Source organism: Tachysurus vachellii, chromosome 17 (genome assembly GCF_030014155.1).
Source record: "Tachysurus vachellii isolate PV-2020 chromosome 17, HZAU_Pvac_v1, whole genome shotgun sequence".
NCBI lineage: Eukaryota > Metazoa > Chordata > Actinopteri > Siluriformes > Bagridae > Tachysurus > Tachysurus vachellii.
Genome location: NC_083476.1, coordinates 5,538,079 through 5,557,769, shown reverse-complemented (window position 1 = coordinate 5,557,769; position 19,691 = coordinate 5,538,079). Strand labels below are relative to the sequence as shown.

General features: G+C 37.5%; 1 protein-coding gene across 2 annotated transcripts in view; it reads left to right on the top strand.

Annotated features, from left to right (window-relative positions):
- The window catches only part of stxbp1a (syntaxin binding protein 1a), a 32,041-nt gene extending 13,424 nt beyond the window's left edge, over positions 1 to 18,617 (top strand). Inside the window, exons 2-20 of one of the 2 annotated variants that reach the window (XR_009649784.1) lie at positions 575 to 624; positions 2,408 to 2,489; positions 2,899 to 2,975; positions 3,402 to 3,480; positions 4,270 to 4,373; positions 5,669 to 5,817; positions 6,718 to 6,802; positions 6,883 to 7,013; positions 8,220 to 8,327; positions 8,433 to 8,493; positions 8,704 to 8,769; positions 8,889 to 8,969; positions 9,195 to 9,333; positions 9,672 to 9,781; positions 9,877 to 9,978; positions 11,504 to 11,589; positions 12,287 to 12,441; positions 14,385 to 14,570; positions 17,634 to 18,617. Coding sequence is in view for 1 of the 2 variants with exons in the window: in XM_060891211.1 (XP_060747194.1) it covers positions 575 to 624; positions 2,408 to 2,489; positions 2,899 to 2,975; positions 3,402 to 3,480; positions 4,270 to 4,373; positions 5,669 to 5,817; positions 6,718 to 6,802; positions 6,883 to 7,013; positions 8,220 to 8,327; positions 8,433 to 8,493; positions 8,704 to 8,769; positions 8,889 to 8,969; positions 9,195 to 9,333; positions 9,672 to 9,781; positions 9,877 to 9,978; positions 11,504 to 11,589; positions 12,287 to 12,441; positions 17,634 to 17,716 (1,748 nt within the window). In the remaining variant the exon portion in view is untranslated. The remainder of the gene's footprint in view (positions 1 to 574; positions 625 to 2,407; positions 2,490 to 2,898; positions 2,976 to 3,401; positions 3,481 to 4,269; positions 4,374 to 5,668; positions 5,818 to 6,717; positions 6,803 to 6,882; positions 7,014 to 8,219; positions 8,328 to 8,432; positions 8,494 to 8,703; positions 8,770 to 8,888; positions 8,970 to 9,194; positions 9,334 to 9,671; positions 9,782 to 9,876; positions 9,979 to 11,503; positions 11,590 to 12,286; positions 12,442 to 14,384; positions 14,571 to 17,633) is intronic. The other variant, XM_060891211.1, reaches the window with a different exon arrangement.
- Positions 18,618 to 19,691: the final 1,074 nt, after the last annotated feature.

The window sequence follows — 19,691 nt, the reverse complement described above, 5'->3', positions numbered from 1 at the left end:
TTTTTTAGTTTGCTTGCTTTCACATTATTATATATATAGGTGTGTGTGTGTGTGTGCCTGTGAGAGAGCAGACCAGACTCATGTGTAACTGGATAAACAGGATAATATAAACAGGTGTGTGTATATGTTTAAAGGGGATGTCTACACTAAGTAATAGCAAACATTTTGTCCTGACATGTCTACCAGCATCAATGTAATATAACCCCCGTATGTGTGTGTGTGTATATGTGTGAATGTGTATGTGTGTGAATGTGTATGAATGTGTGTGTATGTGTGTGTGTGTTGGGAGACAACCAGGGTCCTCATGTTTCCCTTAAACCCCAGCATTTCTGCTTATTCATTTTTCCCTCAAACTAATCATTAGCTTTCTATTCAGTGGAGAACTAAACTGTGACTAAACTGACATCTTACTGCAGCTTAATGAAATCTGCTCATAAGATTTATCGGTGTTGACACCACCGATAAATCACAACAACGGTCATGAAGAAAGGATTTCAAAAAAGTTGAGTTTTAATCTGCATTTTTTTGTCTGATAACCAAAATATGATATATGGCATGTTTTTTTTCCTTACAGAGATTATGAATGATGTGATCAAGAAGGTAAAGAAGAAGGGAGAATGGAAGGTAAGTCTGATTACTTCACTAAGCAGATGAAATTAAGCATGAATGTTTGGATCACATAATTCTGCATTTCATTACCTCACAGTCAGGTTTGTTTCTAAAGCGTAACTAAAGGCTTAATGACTTCCTTTACTCCAATGTTCTTTCCTGCATGTTTCTTTCTAAAATGATAGCTTATGTATATGTGTATATATATATATATATATATATATATATATATATATATATATATATATATATATATATATATATATACATATATATACACGTATATATATATACGTATATATATATATATATATTTTTTTTTACATTGAATAAAATACATATTTCTGTTTGTTTCAACTATAAAAATGGTTAAAACAATTTCCTTGCTATTGTCACTGAACTCATGGCTCTCTTTCCCAAGCTAGCCATGAGTTTAGTGACAATAGCAAGGAACAAAGTGATGGAACGACAAGTGACATTTCGATGGAGTATTTCTACATTAGATGTGATGCAGCAAAGTGATTAAAGTTGATCTATTCTCTTGACTATCTTGAATGATTTCTCTGAGATTCCCGTAGTGCATGTGGTCTGATGTTTCTGAGTACAGTTCGTTTTTGTGACTGAACACTTTTTTTTTTCATTTTGATACTTTTCTCAAAAATTTGGGATTCAACTTTTGGAGGTTATTTTGCTTTTTATTTTGCCAAGAACTTCTTAATTTGCTAAAACATCAAACAAAAGATTCTTCTTTTAAACTCGAACCAGTTAAAACACATCCAGTATGTAATTACTTTCTCTAAAAGCTGTACTCTTATAGTCACACAATGTGTCTCTTTAGGAGAAATCTGTGGTCATTTTCAAAAATCGATTGATTTTGCGTAAATTTTTGCTGTCACAAAATCGATAAATTCTGGAGGGACGTTAGTAGGCTTCAAAACAGATGAAATACATATAACCGTGGTTTCATCTTGCCTTCTCATAATTTTTATGTATAAAACCATTAGAAAGAAAACTGAAGCTTGGAAGGAAGTAGCAGAGATCATTAGCACCACTGCTGAGTGTGCTTAGCTAGTACAGTTAGCTTGTTTTGCGAGTGAAGCATGTAACACAAATGAAACAACCAGTTCTCATACTGATTAGTGTGTTGTTTAATTTGTGTTTAACTGTTATTACCAGTACACTGGTGTTCCAGTCAGTTGAAGGAATAGAAATCAAATTGTTTTACCTTCAGTTCGATAACCATCCACAGAATATTAGTGGTTGAAGATAACAACACTTAGGGCATCATTGAGAAATGGTTTTGAATTGGTTAGGGTTTTATTTTCTTCCCTGTTTCCATAGTTATTACTATGAATATATTGCCCCTAGTAGGAAAAGGTAAAATCACTTTATTGTGTGTTAATCATGACAAAGACATTCAGTGAAATGTAAATAAAAATAGCTAGCTGAAGAAGTTTACATAGCTACTATGGGGCAGTGGTGCAGTGGCTCAAGGGTTGATCAGGGTCCATACCCCAGCACTGCCAAGCTGCCACTGTTAGGCCTTTGAGCAAGTCCCTTAACCCTCCCTACTCCAGGGGCGCTGTATCATGGCTTACCCTGCGCTCTGACCCCAACCTATATAATGTATATGTGACAAAACAAAGGCTTTTATTCTATTCTACTATGATTTGTTGTTCAAACTAAAAAATACTTAAGGCAGTGCACACTCAAAACATAAGAGAACGCTGGATTAATTTTGTTTGTTAACATAATATTTAACCTGTTTCTGTGGCTAACCTGTATGTTGTGTCTTCAGGTTCTGGTGGTGGACCAGCTGAGCATGAGAATGCTTTCCTCCTGCTGCAAGATGACTGACATTATGACAGAGGGCATCACAAGTACGTTCTTCTAATACATTACTATAACACTGTCACTTGTTATGCTTACTATCCCCATGTAACTGCCAGTTTAAAACAAGGGCTTGGCTTTTTTTGCTTTAGACCTAAAGAAATAGTGGTTTGTCTGTGGTTTATGTGTGATGAGCACGAAAAAATGGTGGAAAGTAACTGTGGTTTCTGTGGTTATACTTCAACACCCATGTGACTAAACTGATTAAAAAAAATAAAAATTCACCACAATACTACTCTCAAGAATCTTTGAAGATATATGAATTAGAATTAGAGCTGGTCTCAGAAATGGAGGGGGCTTTGACTTTGGAAAGGGACTAGACATAAAAAAACTATAGCAATTGTATTATACCATGCAGTATTTCTTTATCGATTGCATTGTAATTCTTTTTTTCTTCAGTTGTGGAGGACATAAACAAGCGAAGAGAGCCTCTGCCTACCTTGGAGGCCATTTACCTCATCACCCCTACTGAGAAGGTATGAGCCTTGTCTCTCCATCAGCTGAAATCTCTTACAGTACATCAGCAAGGCAGGACCATCATACAGAATTGAACTAAACATTAGATACCCATGCAGATGATTCCCTCCCCAAACCCACACACAGCTACATTACATCAGCAAGACTTAAAAGCACTTCAGCTCAGGCAACTCTTTTTTATGTCTATCTTTAGACACTCCATAGGGAGAAAGTCTGTTCACATGGCTCACACTGACCATATGTCACATGTATGAAGTGCCACTTCACCAAACACAGTATTGTCTCAGCCTACACAATCTCCGGTTCTGCATTACCATGGGCTTCTGTGGCTGCTATGGCGACATGCACACTCACTTCTTTATAGTGCATGCTAATGCTCACATCTGTGCATGTTCCCTTAACACTTATTTTCTGTCTTCTTCCAGTCTGTGCAGACGCTCATCGGTGACTTCAAGGATCCCCACTCGACAAAATACAGAGCTGCTCATGTATTCTTCACTGATTGTGAGTGCAGGATGATTTCACTAATGAATCAGAATGATTCTGTTCAGCAGCGATATAATTCATTTCATTTGATTCACTTAATGTTGTGCTTAATATTTCTTTTACAACATTGAATGCAACTGTTAGTGGATAAAAAGTACAAGGCATCATTTTTTAACATAACATATATTCATTCATTCATTCATTCATTCATTCATTCATTCATTTTCTACCGCTTATCCGAACTACCTCTGGTCACGGGGAGCCTGTGCCTATCTCAGGCGTCATCGGGCATCAAGGCAGGATACACCCTGGACGGAGTGCCAACCCATCGCAGGGCACACACACACACTCTCATTCACTCACGCACTACGGACAATTTTCCAGAGATGCCAATCAACCTACCATGCATGTCTTTGGACCGGGGGAGGAAACCGGAGTACCTGGAGGAAACCCCCGAGGCACGGGGAGAACATGCAAACTCCACACACACAAGGTGGAGGCGGGAATCGAACCCCCAACCCTGGAGGTGTGAGGCAAACGTGCTAACCACTAAGCCACCGTGCCCCCACATAACATATATATACAGTAAAAATAATGTTGCTAATATCTAAATATCGATTTTACCTGTATCGATTTTACAATTCTAAAAAAAAATTTCTTCATAAACCTATTAATAATGTATGATTTGCCAGAAACCAAATCCGGACTAAGGAGCTTTTCAGATATATTATGTTTCAGAGATATGTGTGTTGTCACTTGTCACAACATGAAAATGGTACACTGTAAATGAAATGTTGTGACCTGCAGCTTGCCCAGATCCGTTATTCAACGAAGTGGTGAAGAGTCGCGCCTCAAAGTGCATCAAGTCCTTGAATGAGATCAACATTGCCTTCCTGCCGTATGAGTCACAGGTGAGAATCACAGAAAAGTCCTTCATTTCTCCCAATTTAGTCCCTCACAATTCACACCCAGTAAGTACAGATGAGCTGGAAAGGTCTGATGCATATCTACTAGTAATTACAGTAGTAGCAGTAGCAGTAGAAGTAGTACTGTAAGTAATAGTAGTAACAGAATTAGTAGACATAGTTAAATAGCATATTCCATGATAGCTCTTATTGCTTAATTATTTTGTTATTCAATAGTAAAAAGGTATAAATTCAACTTTATTTCTAATATTAATTAACATATGTATATAATTTATAGAAGTTCTAGGAATAGTATTAATCAGTCACTCCAGGATTTAGTGATTTTACAATATGGCATGATACTGTATTCTTTGCAAATTTTTTAAATTACTACAGATTTTCCACAGACTTTGGCACGTCCTCCGACGTCATCACAACTCAATTGGAAAGTAATAATATATGTGTCTTCACTGGTAGGAGTTTAAAAAAAGAGTTATTTGCTTGCAAAAAAAAAAAAAAAGAAAAATTTTGAGAACACACACAGCAAATATTCTATACAGATTTTTTATTCTGCAACAATCACAAAAAAAAAAACCTCAACAATAACAATAGTACGAGTCAGTCAGAAATGTTTTATCAGGATTTCAGGGAGAAAGGCATGGCAGTAATGTATAGAGGAGAATAGATGTTAATACAGACAGTGACTCATTGGCAGAGTTCCAGGGCTGTAAGGCTATAAGGCAGTCTGGCCCATAATGCTTTGCTTTTGATGCTGTCTGCAATGATTAATTCAATGGAGTCAGAGGAGCTCTGCTTTGCTCCCGGTGTGAAGCTGCGCTGCTTGATCAGCGGTGAGCGAGGGTTAATGGGGAAAAGAAGGGCATTGTGGAGAACTTGTCTGAACAGAAGGATGGTGATCTGAGCAAACATGGTTTGGGGGAGGGTATGATGGAGAAGCACAGCACACTGCTCCTGAGAGAGAGAGAGAGAGAGAGAGAGAGAGAGAGAGAGAGAGAGAGAGAGAGGGAGAGAGAGAGAGCAGGAGTGAAGGGGAAATCTGAAGAGGTTTAGGAAACACAAAGGCAGGAAGGAAAGGCTGGAGTCTATTTCTCTGTTGTCACTGCATTGTGTTTGAGAGACAGATAGACAGTGTGTGAGAGAGAGAGAGCGAGAGAGAGAGAGCGAGAGAGAGAGAGAGAGAGAGAGAGAGAGAGAGAGAATGAATCACGGCAGTTCAGTCGATCATTTACTCATTTTTATGTGAAGCATGTACTGATGAATATTTACGCCTGTGTATCCAGGTGTTCTCTCTGGATAACCCTGATGCCTTCCAGAGCTTTTATAGCCCACACAAAACTCAGATGAAGAACCCAGTGATGGAAAGGCTAGCTGAGCAGCTGGCCACTCTGTGTGCCACGCTTAAGGAGTACCCTGCTGTCCGATACCGTGGGTGAGACACTAATACCTCAGTCCTTCATGCTGCATTGAGCTGTTCATAATATTCAGCATTCATTGCATTCAAAACCAACCGTCTTCTGTTGCTGAGTTCCAGATAACAGCATAAGCAACATTTAAAGACATTCACATTATCTAAATACGAACATGTCACACATTCATTGTATAAATTATAGAAGCAGATCAGAAAATATGTTGGAGTCAGCTCAGAGTTTCTATATAGACAGTTGTTTCTTCACCAGCATCTTTTTTTTCTAGATCTTGACATAACATCTTGACAAGATAAAAACAGCATTGAATTACTGAGAAATTCTAAAAAAATAATGTCTTTCTTTCTTTCTTTCTTTCTTTCTTTCTTTCTTTCTTTCTTTCTTTCTTTCTTTCTTCTGACAGTTAAAAAACATTCATAATAGAAGCTCTTTCCAAAAAAATGTCAAGAAAACTTTCCTTACAGTAAACTTCACTATATCGATGCTTTTCTTTATAAAACAACAATATTTTAATCCAATATTTTAAGAGGGTCACCATACAAGATACGGTAAATTAAGTGTTACTATAGAAATGCACCTTTACAATTATTGCCTATAAATCTGAGGTTTGGCTCAATGTGCTATAATCAATTTTATTTTTTATTTTGTCGTTATAGATAATTTACGATTTAAAAGGTTGTGCAAATAAAAGCTGGCATTAATAGCAAACATTTATTCAATGGATCATTAGTCTAGGGAATTTGGGAAATGTATATGTTAGATGACTAAGAGATATAAATATTTTATCATTCCCAATAGATATTTTTATGCCTGTAATATGATGAGAGTCTGAGATCTTACCAGGAATTTCTTTATTGTTATATCCTAGTCTGAATGTCTGTTTATCTCTTTGTCCATCAATGCAGTGAGTACAAGGACAATGCCACTCTGGCTCAGCTGGTGCAGGACAAACTGGATGCCTACAAGGCAGATGATCCCACGATGGGAGAGGTGAGGATCTTCACTAGTGGCCTAAGCTGAGGCTTGGTGTCGCTGTTAGCTCTTGTGGCTAAATCTGTTTCTGTGCACAGGGTCCTGACAAGGCTCGCTCGCAGCTCATCATTCTGGATCGGGCTTTTGATCCTGCCTCTCCTGTCCTTCATGAACTCACCTTCCAGGCCATGGGCTACGACCTGTTGCCAATTGAGAACGATGTCTACAAGTAAGACTTTTTTTAACCGATCAGTAAACCTGGCTGAACTCTGTTTACAATAAAGATGAAGATAAGGGTTAAGAATACAATATTAGAAGTTTTTAATAAACTAGATACCTAGGCAGTGTCTTTTCTCTTGAAAGTAGTATGACATTAGTAGAAAAAGACACTAAAAAAATATTGCTGGTGAAAATAAGCAATGATCCCAAAGTGTTTTATTCCTCTGAAACCACAGGTAATTGCCATCGCCAAACATGTTTACTTATTAAAGAAGGACGTGTTGTATTTGTATTTGTTTATAGTTACATTCAATGTTGTGGCACTTCTGTGAAAAATTGTTAGCATCTTTTATCACAAATGTTATCGCAGTTAGAAACACATTTCCTCACCAACAAAAAATGTATTTTTTAGCAGCATTTTGTAGGACAAAATATACACTGCACTGTAAATCGAGTGTACAACCGCTGCACGCTACTTCAATATTAATTACTACAATGTATAGTGATTTCCTTTCTTTCAACATTTCTACCTACTAAATACATACTTTACAGTATAGTTACATTTAATGTTGTAAAACATCAATGAAACTAGTTCCTTTTTTATCTCTTCTGTTAATGCAGCTACATAAATAAGTCATGCGGAAAGCATGTTTGCTGCATTTGTGTGTGTGTGTGCGCGTGTGCGTGTGCGTGTGTGTGTGCTCGAGATTGTGTTCTGCGATGGGACGGCTTGAGTCTTCAGTTTGGTGGATAAATTTGTTTATATTTCATGATGTATGAGTCATGATGATGCATCTCATGAGCACTCACTGGTAGTTAGATGTTGCCAGAATCCTGAATATATATATACAGTATGCACACACCCACACACACTTTATACATAATGCTCTGTATACTAGAACAGTCTGCATAGTAAATGGTGAATGAACGAGGGAACAATATAAGACTCAGACGTTGAGCTACCTGTGAGAATAGAAGTGTGTTGCAGCTGCTCACACAAACACACAATATGAAAGGATGTCTTTGTGTGCTGTAGCGTTACAGTCCCCCTTCACTGGAACTGAGCAGATCAGATTTCTGAAGCACATTGGTGAACATACATGTGAAAATGCCACAGCGACAAGTTAACAACAAATTTAATATCGATTCCTGTTGTTATTTCTGATTCTACCTGATGGAGTGATGCTGACTCTTTATTGTGGGCTCTGTACTGTAGATATGAAACCAGTGGAATGGGAGACTCTCGGGAGAAAGAAGTGCTGCTCCATGAGGACGATGACCTGTGGGTGTCTCTGCGACACAAACACATCGCTGAGGTGTCTCAGTAAGTAGCTGTCCTCTCGAATCTTCTCTTTTTTTCTTTCTTCTGTAGTCTTGGTTCTTTTCTAGAAGAAGGTACTCAACTAAGTTGGGGTTTGTTCCTTTACAGGGAGGTGACAAAATCTCTGAAGGAGTTCTCAGCCAGCAAACGGATGAACACTGGAGATAAGGTACAGGAAGACAGTCGTATGCTGGATATATTTGAATGTTCTGTAGTGCCGAGCTGAGTTGAGCTGAGCCGAGCTGTGATGGCTGACTCATCACATCACGACACTCTCTGAGGATCCAGCAGTTTAATGTTACTGACAGCACACACACATGCTTCCTCTACTAAAAAGCAGTGTGTTTGCTGGTATTTAAGTGTTTATCTTGCATTCCAGACCACGCTGAGGGATTTGTCTCAGATGCTGAAGAAGATGCCGCAGTACCAGAAAGAGCTCAGCAAGGTGAGAGAGGACAACGAGCAAGACGGGACACGAACAAAATAAAAAAAAGTAAAGCAGTGCTGAACGAGTTCAGTGCTAGTCGTGTTGGCATTAACACTTAAACTCTCGTGTCTCCGCAGTACTCTACTCACCTGCAGCTGGCAGAAGACTGCATGAAACACTATCAGGGCACCGTGGACAAGCTGTGCCGTGTTGAGCAGGTACATTGCAGCTCACACACTGACTCAGGTTCTGTTTTTAGGATTGAGAAATTAGGATTTTTGTACTTCTCGGTTCCTCAAAGTATGTTGTGATTCTGCTCCAGTGATTACCCCCAGAAGTGTTTAACATTTAAAATGTTTTACAATGCTTAAGGTGACTTGGTATGCATCATTTCTCATGTTTCAATATTGCTAACAAACCCTTACACTATTGCTGTTATGCAGGACCTGGCCATGGGAACAGATGCAGAAGGGGAGAAGATTAAGGACCCCATGAGGGCCATCGTGCCCATCCTGCTTGATGCCAACGTCAGCACCTATGACAAGATTCGCATCATCCTGCTCTATATATTCCTAAAAAATGGTGAGGGAGATACAAACACACAGACACACAGACACACACAATACACTTATATGTACATTGTTGTGTTCAGTTTCAGTAGTAATCCTTTTAATTCTGTTTGTGTGTGTGTGTGTGTGTGTGTGTGTGCATGTGTGTGTGTATGTGCATGTGTGCATATGCGGTTGTGTGTGCATGTGTGCTTTTGTGTGTGTGCACATGTTCATGTTTGTGTGTGTGTGTTCACATGTTCGTGTGTGCACGTGTGCTTTTGTGTGTGCACATGTTCATGTTTGTGTGTGTGTGCACACATGTTTGTGTGTGTGTGTCTACATGTGTGTATGTGTGTATGTGATCACTAGGAATCACAGAGGAGAACCTGAACAAGCTGATCCAGCATGCACAAATCCCCCCTGAGGACAGTGAGATCATCACAAACATGGCTCACCTGGGTGTCCCCATCATCACAGACGTGAGGCGCTCGCTCTTTCCATTTCGTCTTGACTCTTTGCTCTCTCTTTTTCTGCTCACTGCTCACATTCTCTTCTGTGTGGTTTCTTGTTCCAGTCCACTTTGCGCCGAGGGAAGAAGTTGGACCGCAAGGAGCGTGTGAGTGAGCAGACCTACCAGCTCTCTCGCTGGACCCCTCTGGTCAAGGACATCATGGAGGTAAAACATGCCCACTCTTCATCCTGACTGTGTGTAAAAGCAATAAACCACAAGAGGGTGTGTGTTATAGCGACTGTATTGTGAGTAGGGTTGCAAAGGGGCGGAAAGTTTACGGTAAATTTCCGTAATTTTTCCACGGGAACTTAATCTGGGGAATTTTGGAAATTTCCAAATTGGAAACTTTATGGGAATTTACAGGAATTTATGGGAATTTATGGGAATTATTTGGAAATATAGGGAAATTTATATAAACTATATCATATACAAAGATAAATAAACATTTTGTTTGGTCATAAGCAGACATGCATGCAAGGTAGTACAAATTTTAAAAATGGCGTCTTGACTGATTTAATTGAAATTAGAACTTTAGATTCTTGTAGAATCTAGATGTAGATTCTTTCATTGAGTAACACAAAAGCATAAACTTAATAATTGTAATAAACATATTTCCCTATGATTGTAACATGAAAGCACCCCCCCCACCCTTGCCCTTCTAAAAAAGTCCCAATCAAGATGTAAAATGAAGCATTTTTTCTCAGGCTTATTAGGTCTCTGCTTCTGTGGTAGTCAACGCCTGGAAAATGGAGGTGAACCCACCCTTAAGTGATATATGGAGGGTTTTTTTTTATTTCAGGGGGTTGTGAGTGTGTGGGGGAGGGTCATCAAATTATCTGCATGTGGTAACACTCCTAATTTACTGCTTATTAAGAGTTAGTAAGGTAGTTATTAAGTTTAGGTATTGGGATTAATTAAGAATGTAGAATAAGGTAATGCAGAATAAGGCATTAATATGTGCTTAATAAGTACTAATAAATAGCCAATATTCTATTAATATTCATGCTAATAAGCAACTAGTTAAATTAGCCTAAAATAAAGTGTTACTGTGCATGTTATGGAAGAATGCAAGTACATGCAGGGGGGTTGGCCTCAGTGGCCCTCCAGTAAGCAGTGTGCTGTGTGCAAGTGACCGAGGAACGCAGGGTACAAATTTACTTAAATTGCAAATTGCAAATTCAGATTTACTTAAATTCCCGTTAATTCCCATATATTCCCGTTAATTCCCATATATTCCTGTTAATTCCCATATATCCCCGTTAATTCCCATATATTCCCGTTAATTCCCAAATATTCCCGTTAATTCCCATATATTCCCGTTAATTCACATCTATTCTCGTTAATTCCCATATATTCCCGTTAATTCCCATGGAAAGTTTCCAGTCTTGAAAATTCCCGGAATTTTGCAACCCTAATCGTGAGTAAGAGGGAAACCTGCTTTTTAATTAATGTTGACAAAAACAGCATTATGAATTGTTTCAGTGTTCAGTAAATATTTGAAACAATTGTTAATTCTTTATACAATTGTTAATGTGCATGAAGAATTCTATAACCTGTAAATCGGTCAACAGTTAAAGGCTTAATTGAGACAGTTTTATTATCATTTTATCAGATTTTAGGAGTGACACTCCATGCTTTTGCTTTAATTCTGCTTTTCTGTATCACATACTCACTGTTATGGATTTCTCAGGATGCCATTGACGACAAGCTGGACACCAAGCACTATCCTTACATCTCAACTCGTTCATCCTCCTCGTTCAGCACATCAGCAGTCAGGTACACACACACACACACACACACACACATAGAAGTATTCCCTGAAAAGACTGAAGCAAGACGGATCAATAGTCATCTCTGCATAGAGGGGGAGAGAACAGAGATCAATATAATGTGTGATGGCCCATGAGGCCAGGGCCATGAGAGGACACAATGGCATTAATACACCTCTTTTTTGCAGTTAAGATACACTTAAGAGATTTTTATACCTTGTCGTTTTTCACTGACAAGGACTTTGACACATTCTTGTAATGAGAAAAGAACCCAAAATACATTTACACGAAACTCAGGAGTAAAAAGGCAGTAAAAACAGTAATAAAAGCCGAGAGTCAATCATGAGAATGATCTAATGATCGATTAGGTTACTATTCAACTATGTTTATTTGTTCACACACTGCTTTTGAGTAGCAGAATGCAGACAATGCTAATCTATTGCCAATAATCAATTTATGATGCTTCGAAAACATACTGCCTATGGAATCCATTATTACACAATATTATTATATAATAAGTATGTAATAAATAAGTTTTCTTGCGAACTGATGAGATATAGCATAAAGCCGCACAGCATAAAAGGGTTATTTGGTTATGAGTAGAGCTCAGGGTAATTAGAACATAATTTTTTGACCTGTGTTTAGTGTCAGATGATTGCTGATGTTCAGTTTCTTGCTCATTAACATGAGCCTTTTTCTAACAGTGCTCGCTATGGCCACTGGCACAAGAATAAGACCCCTGGAGAGTACCGCACCGGGCCACGTGTCATTGTCTTCATCATCGGTGGAGCGTCTTTCAGCGAGATGCGTTGTGCCTATGAGGTCACACAGGCCAATGGAAAATGGGAGGCCATTATCGGTGAGTGTGTAGCCTGGAGGTGATCCTGGCTACCTACAGGGATGCCATTTACATACATTAACCTTTACTCTGCAGGCAATTTTTTAAAAGTTTTTAAGATCTTAATTTCCTGTCACTGACACATATGAATCAGGGTTATCGTAAGTGTGCTAACACACAGAAACTAATGTCTTACTAACCACTGTTGTGTTGACTGCTGATGCTTAAAAGCAGAAACGTCAGCGGAAAAATAATCTGCGTTATCTATTTTTTCTATGTCTTGGTTTTGGTTTGCCTTCCTTAAAGTATTATAATACTAAATCACACTCAGACCACAATCTGAGCCAATAACGACTTAAGCTCTCAATTTCTTATAGCCAAATATTCCATGTACCGTTGGTACAGTTGGATAATCTCTATAAACTATGTCAGATATTACCCTAATTATTTAAATGTGTACACGGATCTACAAAACTGGCTCTTTATAGGGCTACAGGGTAATTTTCTTAAAAAAAAATCCATAGAGCCCGTGGTCTTCATCAGTTCGAAAGTGATGTTCATCACTTCCTCAGGTTGAAAGTGACCTTATTTAAAAACCTGCTTGTATTTACATCATTAATAATAATAATAATTATAATAATAATAATAATTACAACAATAATAACAACAACAATATTAATAATAATAATAATAATAATAATAAAAAGATATTTGAATTAAACCATTTAATTAACCAGCTAACATGTAAATACCTTTTATAAATATAATAATGTTGATAAAGCTGGGTTGTGATTTCCAGCACTGTAATGAACTGAAATAAATAAATAAATAAATAATGAAAAAAATAAAAAAGATTTCTGGCTATACAGATCCCATTTTTTTGGGACAGCATGGCCAGATTTAACTTTTCCACTCTTGTACTCTGAAGACAATGCCACTATCTGTATCTGTATCTGTAAGTGGGTTTAGCTTTCTGAAATAGAGATAAAAAAGAGAAATATTATTTTTGATCTGCCTACAATCCAAATTTAACCCTGGACCTTTGGACCCTGACCAGGCAGTTACTAAGGATGAATGAAAATGCCTTGTCAATGTAAACGCATTGTGAAAAACATTCTGCTTTCTTGAATTGTTTTTCAGCAGATTATCTCTTCATTCTGAAGAAGATTTCGTGGCTAGATGTCTTCATTAGTTTTGCTGGAATTAGTGAGAACTTTCTAGGAGTAACTTTCAAACAAGAATCAGAGAGTTTGAAAGGGTGATTGATATTATTGCAGTATCGTACTCACGCTAACGCTGAATATCAGCACGCCTGTGATTTGGCATGATACCAAGTGTGATATTGCTTCTGTACAAACAGGAGATTAATATAGCATAAGTGGAATTTCAGATGCAATGTGTTGCTTTTTTTTTTTTAGCAGAAATATGTCCCAAAGAAGCCACACTCACTTGGCACATATGCTACTGGCTCATATTGATTTGTACGGAACATTCCTGTTAAAGGTGAATTTTACGAGGCAGACACAGATAAGGATATAAAAGTCCCAGTGTGGTTATATTAAATATGTGCTTTCTTGGATTCTCGACAAGTCGTTTAAGTGAACTGGAACAAGTTAATATTTGATAAATATTTGATATTTTGGAATCAACGCCTGTCATATATTTTGTACTGTTATGTTCAAACTCACCTGATTTCCTCAGTGTCTTCATCAGAATCATTACAGTATTTCAAATGTATGCAATTTTTTTCTTATCAAGTGTAGGAAATATCAAATAAACACTAAGACCATTCTATCTAAGTACACAAATGCTGAGGTTCATGAATGTATTATGAGAAATGGATGCATTGAAATGGCTGCTTAACCCCTGTTTTCTTCAAGACGACTGAAAGGTGGCTAAAGAGAAAATGGGTATGCTGTGTTTGATGATAACCCGAGCGTGAAGCCACCTTTGTTCCTCCGCAGGTTCCACCCACACTCTCACCCCAACCAAATTTCTAAAGGATCTTCAGCATCCCGACTTCCGAGAGTCCACTAGGGTGTCCTTTGAGGACCCCGTTCCCTCAGAGGATTGAGAGAACGAGGGAAGGGTGGGAGAAAGAGAGAGAGAAAGAGAGAGAGAAAAAGAGAGAGAAATCACACTCTGACAAAGTAAAGGCAGCCGCTCGAAGAAGCCCTTTCTGAATCCCCACAGCACAAGGGTTTCATTTTTTTCTCCTCCTTACTTCCAGTTTTACTCCCCTCCTTGCAGAGATGAGCGGTTGGCCTCCGCCTCAGTGCATGGAGAACCTGCCAGTCTAAAGAAGGCTCCACCCACTGCTCACTAATGACCAATCAGTGGCTGGATCAGAGTCTTTCAGCTGATTTTGGTCACGATTGGTGGATTATTAGCACTTACGTATAGAGCTGCAGCGAGTGGAGCCTCTTTGGAGCAGCCATGCAACGGGTGCTGACTCCATCCCTGCCGTTCCCATTCCTCTCAGCCGGGTGGATTAACCTGCATTTTTCCCAGCATACGCCCTCTAACCCAGTGGTGCCTCTTCTTTTTCGGGTGACGAGGAGCTCCTACATTTGCACACCCAAAATTTCATATCCGTCATATTTGATTTTTTGTTTTGTTTGCAGATTAATCTACCCTAGAGATTAATCGTAATTCCAGTTGTTTTACATATATATATATAACAACCCGAGAAAATCATTCACATCCAAATTAACAACAGAGCTCCTTTCTTTAATGCTGAATTTCAGCAGGATAATTCCGGGATATATTTTTCTTTTCCCTTTTTTTATTCAAACAAATCCACCACACATCACTCACTACATGAGCAAGTGGGCGTCTGCGCTGATCGCACAGCAAATATACTCTCCATTTGGATAACTGCCATATTGCCAATTTCCATATTGCTGCATTTTTAAACTAGAGCGATTTGGCTAAATAACGTGTGACTCGCCTGCAGATGCCAAAGCTTGAAATGTAGCTACGTTCTATTACTAAGCTTTAGCACTAAGCAATTACCACAATAATATCCTTTTTTCTAGCAGTTTCGTTCCTGCTTATTGCTAATTGTCTCACTAATTTGTTAACATTGCTTTAAAATTCTAGCATCGTCTGTCAAAACATTTCAAATAATAATTCATGTGTGATATGTACAGTATGTTACTATATTGGTTAAGTAAAATCCAATCAAAAAAATGGTTAAACGAAAGTAAATAGGATTTTGACTGGTATTGGGTGTGTTTTAGCATCTTTCAGAAAAAAATCTGACAAATTAAGTATAATTTGTAATTTCAATCTCTGATATGCTTTTAATTCATTTTACACAAGTTACGTCTCACGATTTCAGTGCTGCATTTAATCTGGCTGATTAATTTTTTTATCTGCAAAGTCACAGATTTATATTCATATTAATATTAATGCCCTCGATCTAATACGTTCCTGTCCTAACAACTAACTCATATCAGAATACAATGATCTAAAATGTGCTGATATTTAACAAAGAAAAGCCTCTAATTGTTGATATGTTGACGATTTCTAAATCTTATCATTTATGGAAGGAGTCTCCAGTCCCAGAGTTTTGTAACACTCAGATGTAAAGCTGTAACTTTTAAAAGTTTGCTTCCTTTTACAGAAAAGTTCCATTTTTTGCTTTGAACAAAAACAAAAACAAACCATTTTTATTTCAATAGAAAGTGAAGGAACGGCTTTTTATAACTATTAAAATGCAAGAGATTCAGAAGTTAATTTAGCTGTTCCACAACAATAAATATAAATAGATAAAAAAAAAAACCTTTGCTTTATTCGTTCACGAATCTAGTTGCGTGTGCATGAAATCCTGTTTGTTATTCCTCATGAATTTAAACAAATATAACACTTACTTACTCACTATTTATTAACATTTATAACATTTAAAGCTAAAATCTTCCATGTCCTGCTTTCTCATTATCTTACAATCTAACTAAATAGATAGTTATAGCTGTATAAAGCTAGTTGATGTGCTAAAGCTATATTCTCTTTCTATACCCTACTCCTTTTTAAATTAGTTGATCATTTTTTGTATTTTTTTGGATCTAAATGGTAGCAATCACACCATTTGCAGTATGCCAGCCCTAATCCATACTGCTACATTTAACACCTACTGAACTATTCGGTCATTTTATACTCCACATGTAATGTTTGTTTCTGTTCTGGCGGTTTATTACACTCGTTTCATCTAGCTGCTGGTAGAGTTCATTGTGATTCTTGCCAGAGCTCAGTAAAGCTGCATGTTTATGTTAGATGCTCCAGGTGGATTTTACTTGCAGATTAAAATGACAAACGTTCATCCAGAATTTAAGTCTTGTCACATACCTGGATTTATCTAAAATCCTGTAACGGAGCTGTACGAGAGATTTTTTTAAGGCTGATGTTCTGTAAATAATAACCACACCAATGAACTGTGTAGTCTGATGTGTTTAGCTGCGTGAACTTGACGTTAGCTTATTTTAGAATATTATTTTAAGTGAAATTATTTGATTTCAGAATAGAGGAAAAAGAGCTTTTATGTGCAGCTTTGCTAAAGAAACAAACAACTGTAACGAAAACGATGTAGAGAAATGAATCAAGTGTTTGTTCCAACTGGGCTCTAAGAATTTTTCAGAATCGTTTTTGGAAATTGTTGTGAATCGAATTAAAAAAATCAAATCAAATAACATCCAGTTGGCACAAATGCTTGATTAATTGTGAACCTGTTATGTTCTTCTTTTGAAGAAATGTGTCTTCAGCTATTAATCTAAAATAAACTCGGATCCACTTTCGAATTGATGTCACGTGAACGGAGTAGATGTATTTTTTGTTTTCCTTTTTTTTCTGGATTTTTGTCATCTTATAGTCTTGCCTTAGTGTGCGGTGAGATAATTCCTCACACGTCACTTATTGCTGACCTACATCTGTTTTAGTGCCTTTAGTGCCTAAGTCTGTGCACATCATGTGTTGGAATCGTGACTTTGTCCCTTTACATTTTCCACGACGTACAGTCGTACGGAAGACGTCATCGTCCCTCGTTTTTTTTTAGTTCCCTAAAACTTTTACGTCCATTCGGTTTGTGATGTTACACGATCTTTACGTGTAGATAGATATAACAGCTGAAAACACATTCGGAGAAGAACTAGCTTGCCTGTACGATTCTGATGTGTACTATTTTCTCTGTTTCTCCACGGGTGCTGTCACTCCTGCAGGCTCGACCCATATCTTCACCCCTACCGTGCTCCTGGACGCACTCAAGGCCATGAACAAACCAGACGAGGATCAGACAAGCTAAAACTCTCCCTCGTTTCTCTTCTAGCTGATCACCCAAATCCCCCGCTCCTATATTAATGTGTATGCATCTTGCTTGAAAGAAAATGTAACAAACAAAAAAACAAACAAAAAAAAAAACAACCCAATGGAAACACTGACTAAAAAAAGAGATATAGATATAAATATATAAATATACATAAATATATAATATGTTGAAAAGCAAAAGAATCATTGTAAGTATTCTCATGTTTTACAATGGATGCAAATGTTTAAACTGTCAAAAAATATGGTTTAAATATCACAGGTCATCTGAAACAGAAAGAACCAAATACTGATATTAATATTGATATTGGATGCTCAGAAATGTAAATGTAAACGGTTGAATCTCAAATCGTCGATGTGATTTGTTATGGTTGTGGGTGGGGAGGGGCGGTCGTGTGGATGTGAGTAAAATCATCGTCATATCATTTCTCTTGCTTTATGACAAACTCCTGTCGTTCGTCAAGCCGTATGCTGAAAGCTTTGGTTTTAGATTCATAGTCCTGCATGCCATGGAATCTTAGTTGTGGCCATTTTCAAATCGGAGGTGGGAAAAAAAAAAGGATTTTTGACACTGACTGTGCGTCTGCTGACGAGAGAAAGCAAAGCAGTTGATGAGAAAAAAAATGAGTCACATGTCAAATTGTAAATAGTTCCAGAATGCAAATAAATGTCCTCGCCCGGCCTCGGCTCCGGCTCTATCTACCCATCAGGACTGTTTGTTTTAAAGCTCTGCAGAGAATTTCACGTTTTAGTGTCCAAGAGGCCATTGCTTGCAAATGTTTGAAGAATATTCTCAACAGAAAAAAGGGCCAGCTGTACTTCAGTATTGTATCCTGTCTGATTAAGCCTTATCATTGGCTAGTAAACCATGTTTAACCAGACCATGCACTGAGTAGTGTGATGTTATATATGCCATATGTTGATGTTACAACGTCTCCCTGTTGACTTTCTAACTGTGAAGTAGTATTTTTTTTCTTTCAATAATACGAAGCCAATGTGTTGTGATATTTGAGCTGTAGTTGTAGTAGTAACAAAAAAACAAAAACAAAAAGAAAACAAAAAAACACAACTATCTATATTTGATTTGTCTGTTTGTTAGTGCAACGTAACTCTTCCATTGGTGAATGGCTTCGCAAAGAGAGATGTAATCCCATCTTCTTTATTTATCCCCTTCTATTTCTATTTTATTCCTCTGCTCCTGCGACCAGGTTGTATATTGCACTACGAGTTTTCTGTGATGCGAATGCTTGTTCATTTTTATTTATTTTTTTTTTTTTGGTTTGCTGTTGTAAAAGCTCTGGGTGTGTCGAGTAAATTTATATCAAATTTATTTATCAGAGAAAATATAAAAAAAATAAGAAGTTAGTCTGTCTTTAAACCTCTTTATCTTTGCTGGGATTTCATGTTTGCAAGCGTTGAAGCACAAACAAAAGTAAAACTCAATGTGTACTGATGTAATAAGACCGTCCAATAAAATGGCTTCCATTCCAGGAACGAGTCAGTCGGTTTTTCTACACACATATAAACAGAGAAAAAAGGAGAATTTCAATTCAATTTCAATATGGAGTTTCTGGAAGGCAGCCATATAACTGCAGCAACAAAGCTAACGAGTTCAATAAAGTGAAAATGCTGAATTACTGTAGAAATGATTGGACTATTTTTTATTTTATCCTTCTTCAAAATAAAAAATTTCAGGATATTGTCACAAAAACCGAAACAGAAATTAATTCCAGAATCATTGTAGATTTAGAGGGTCAGTACCTAAACTGCATATGGATCAATTTTGTTCCCACACTGCTCTATATTGATGGACATAACTAATATTACGCTCTGTTGTCTTATTTATTATGGTTTAATCTGTGAGACTGATGTTCTATCAGTCCCTTCAGGATTTAAATTTTTTTGGTGATTGTTTTCAAAATCACGGTGGCTTAGTGGTTAGCACTTTTGCCTCA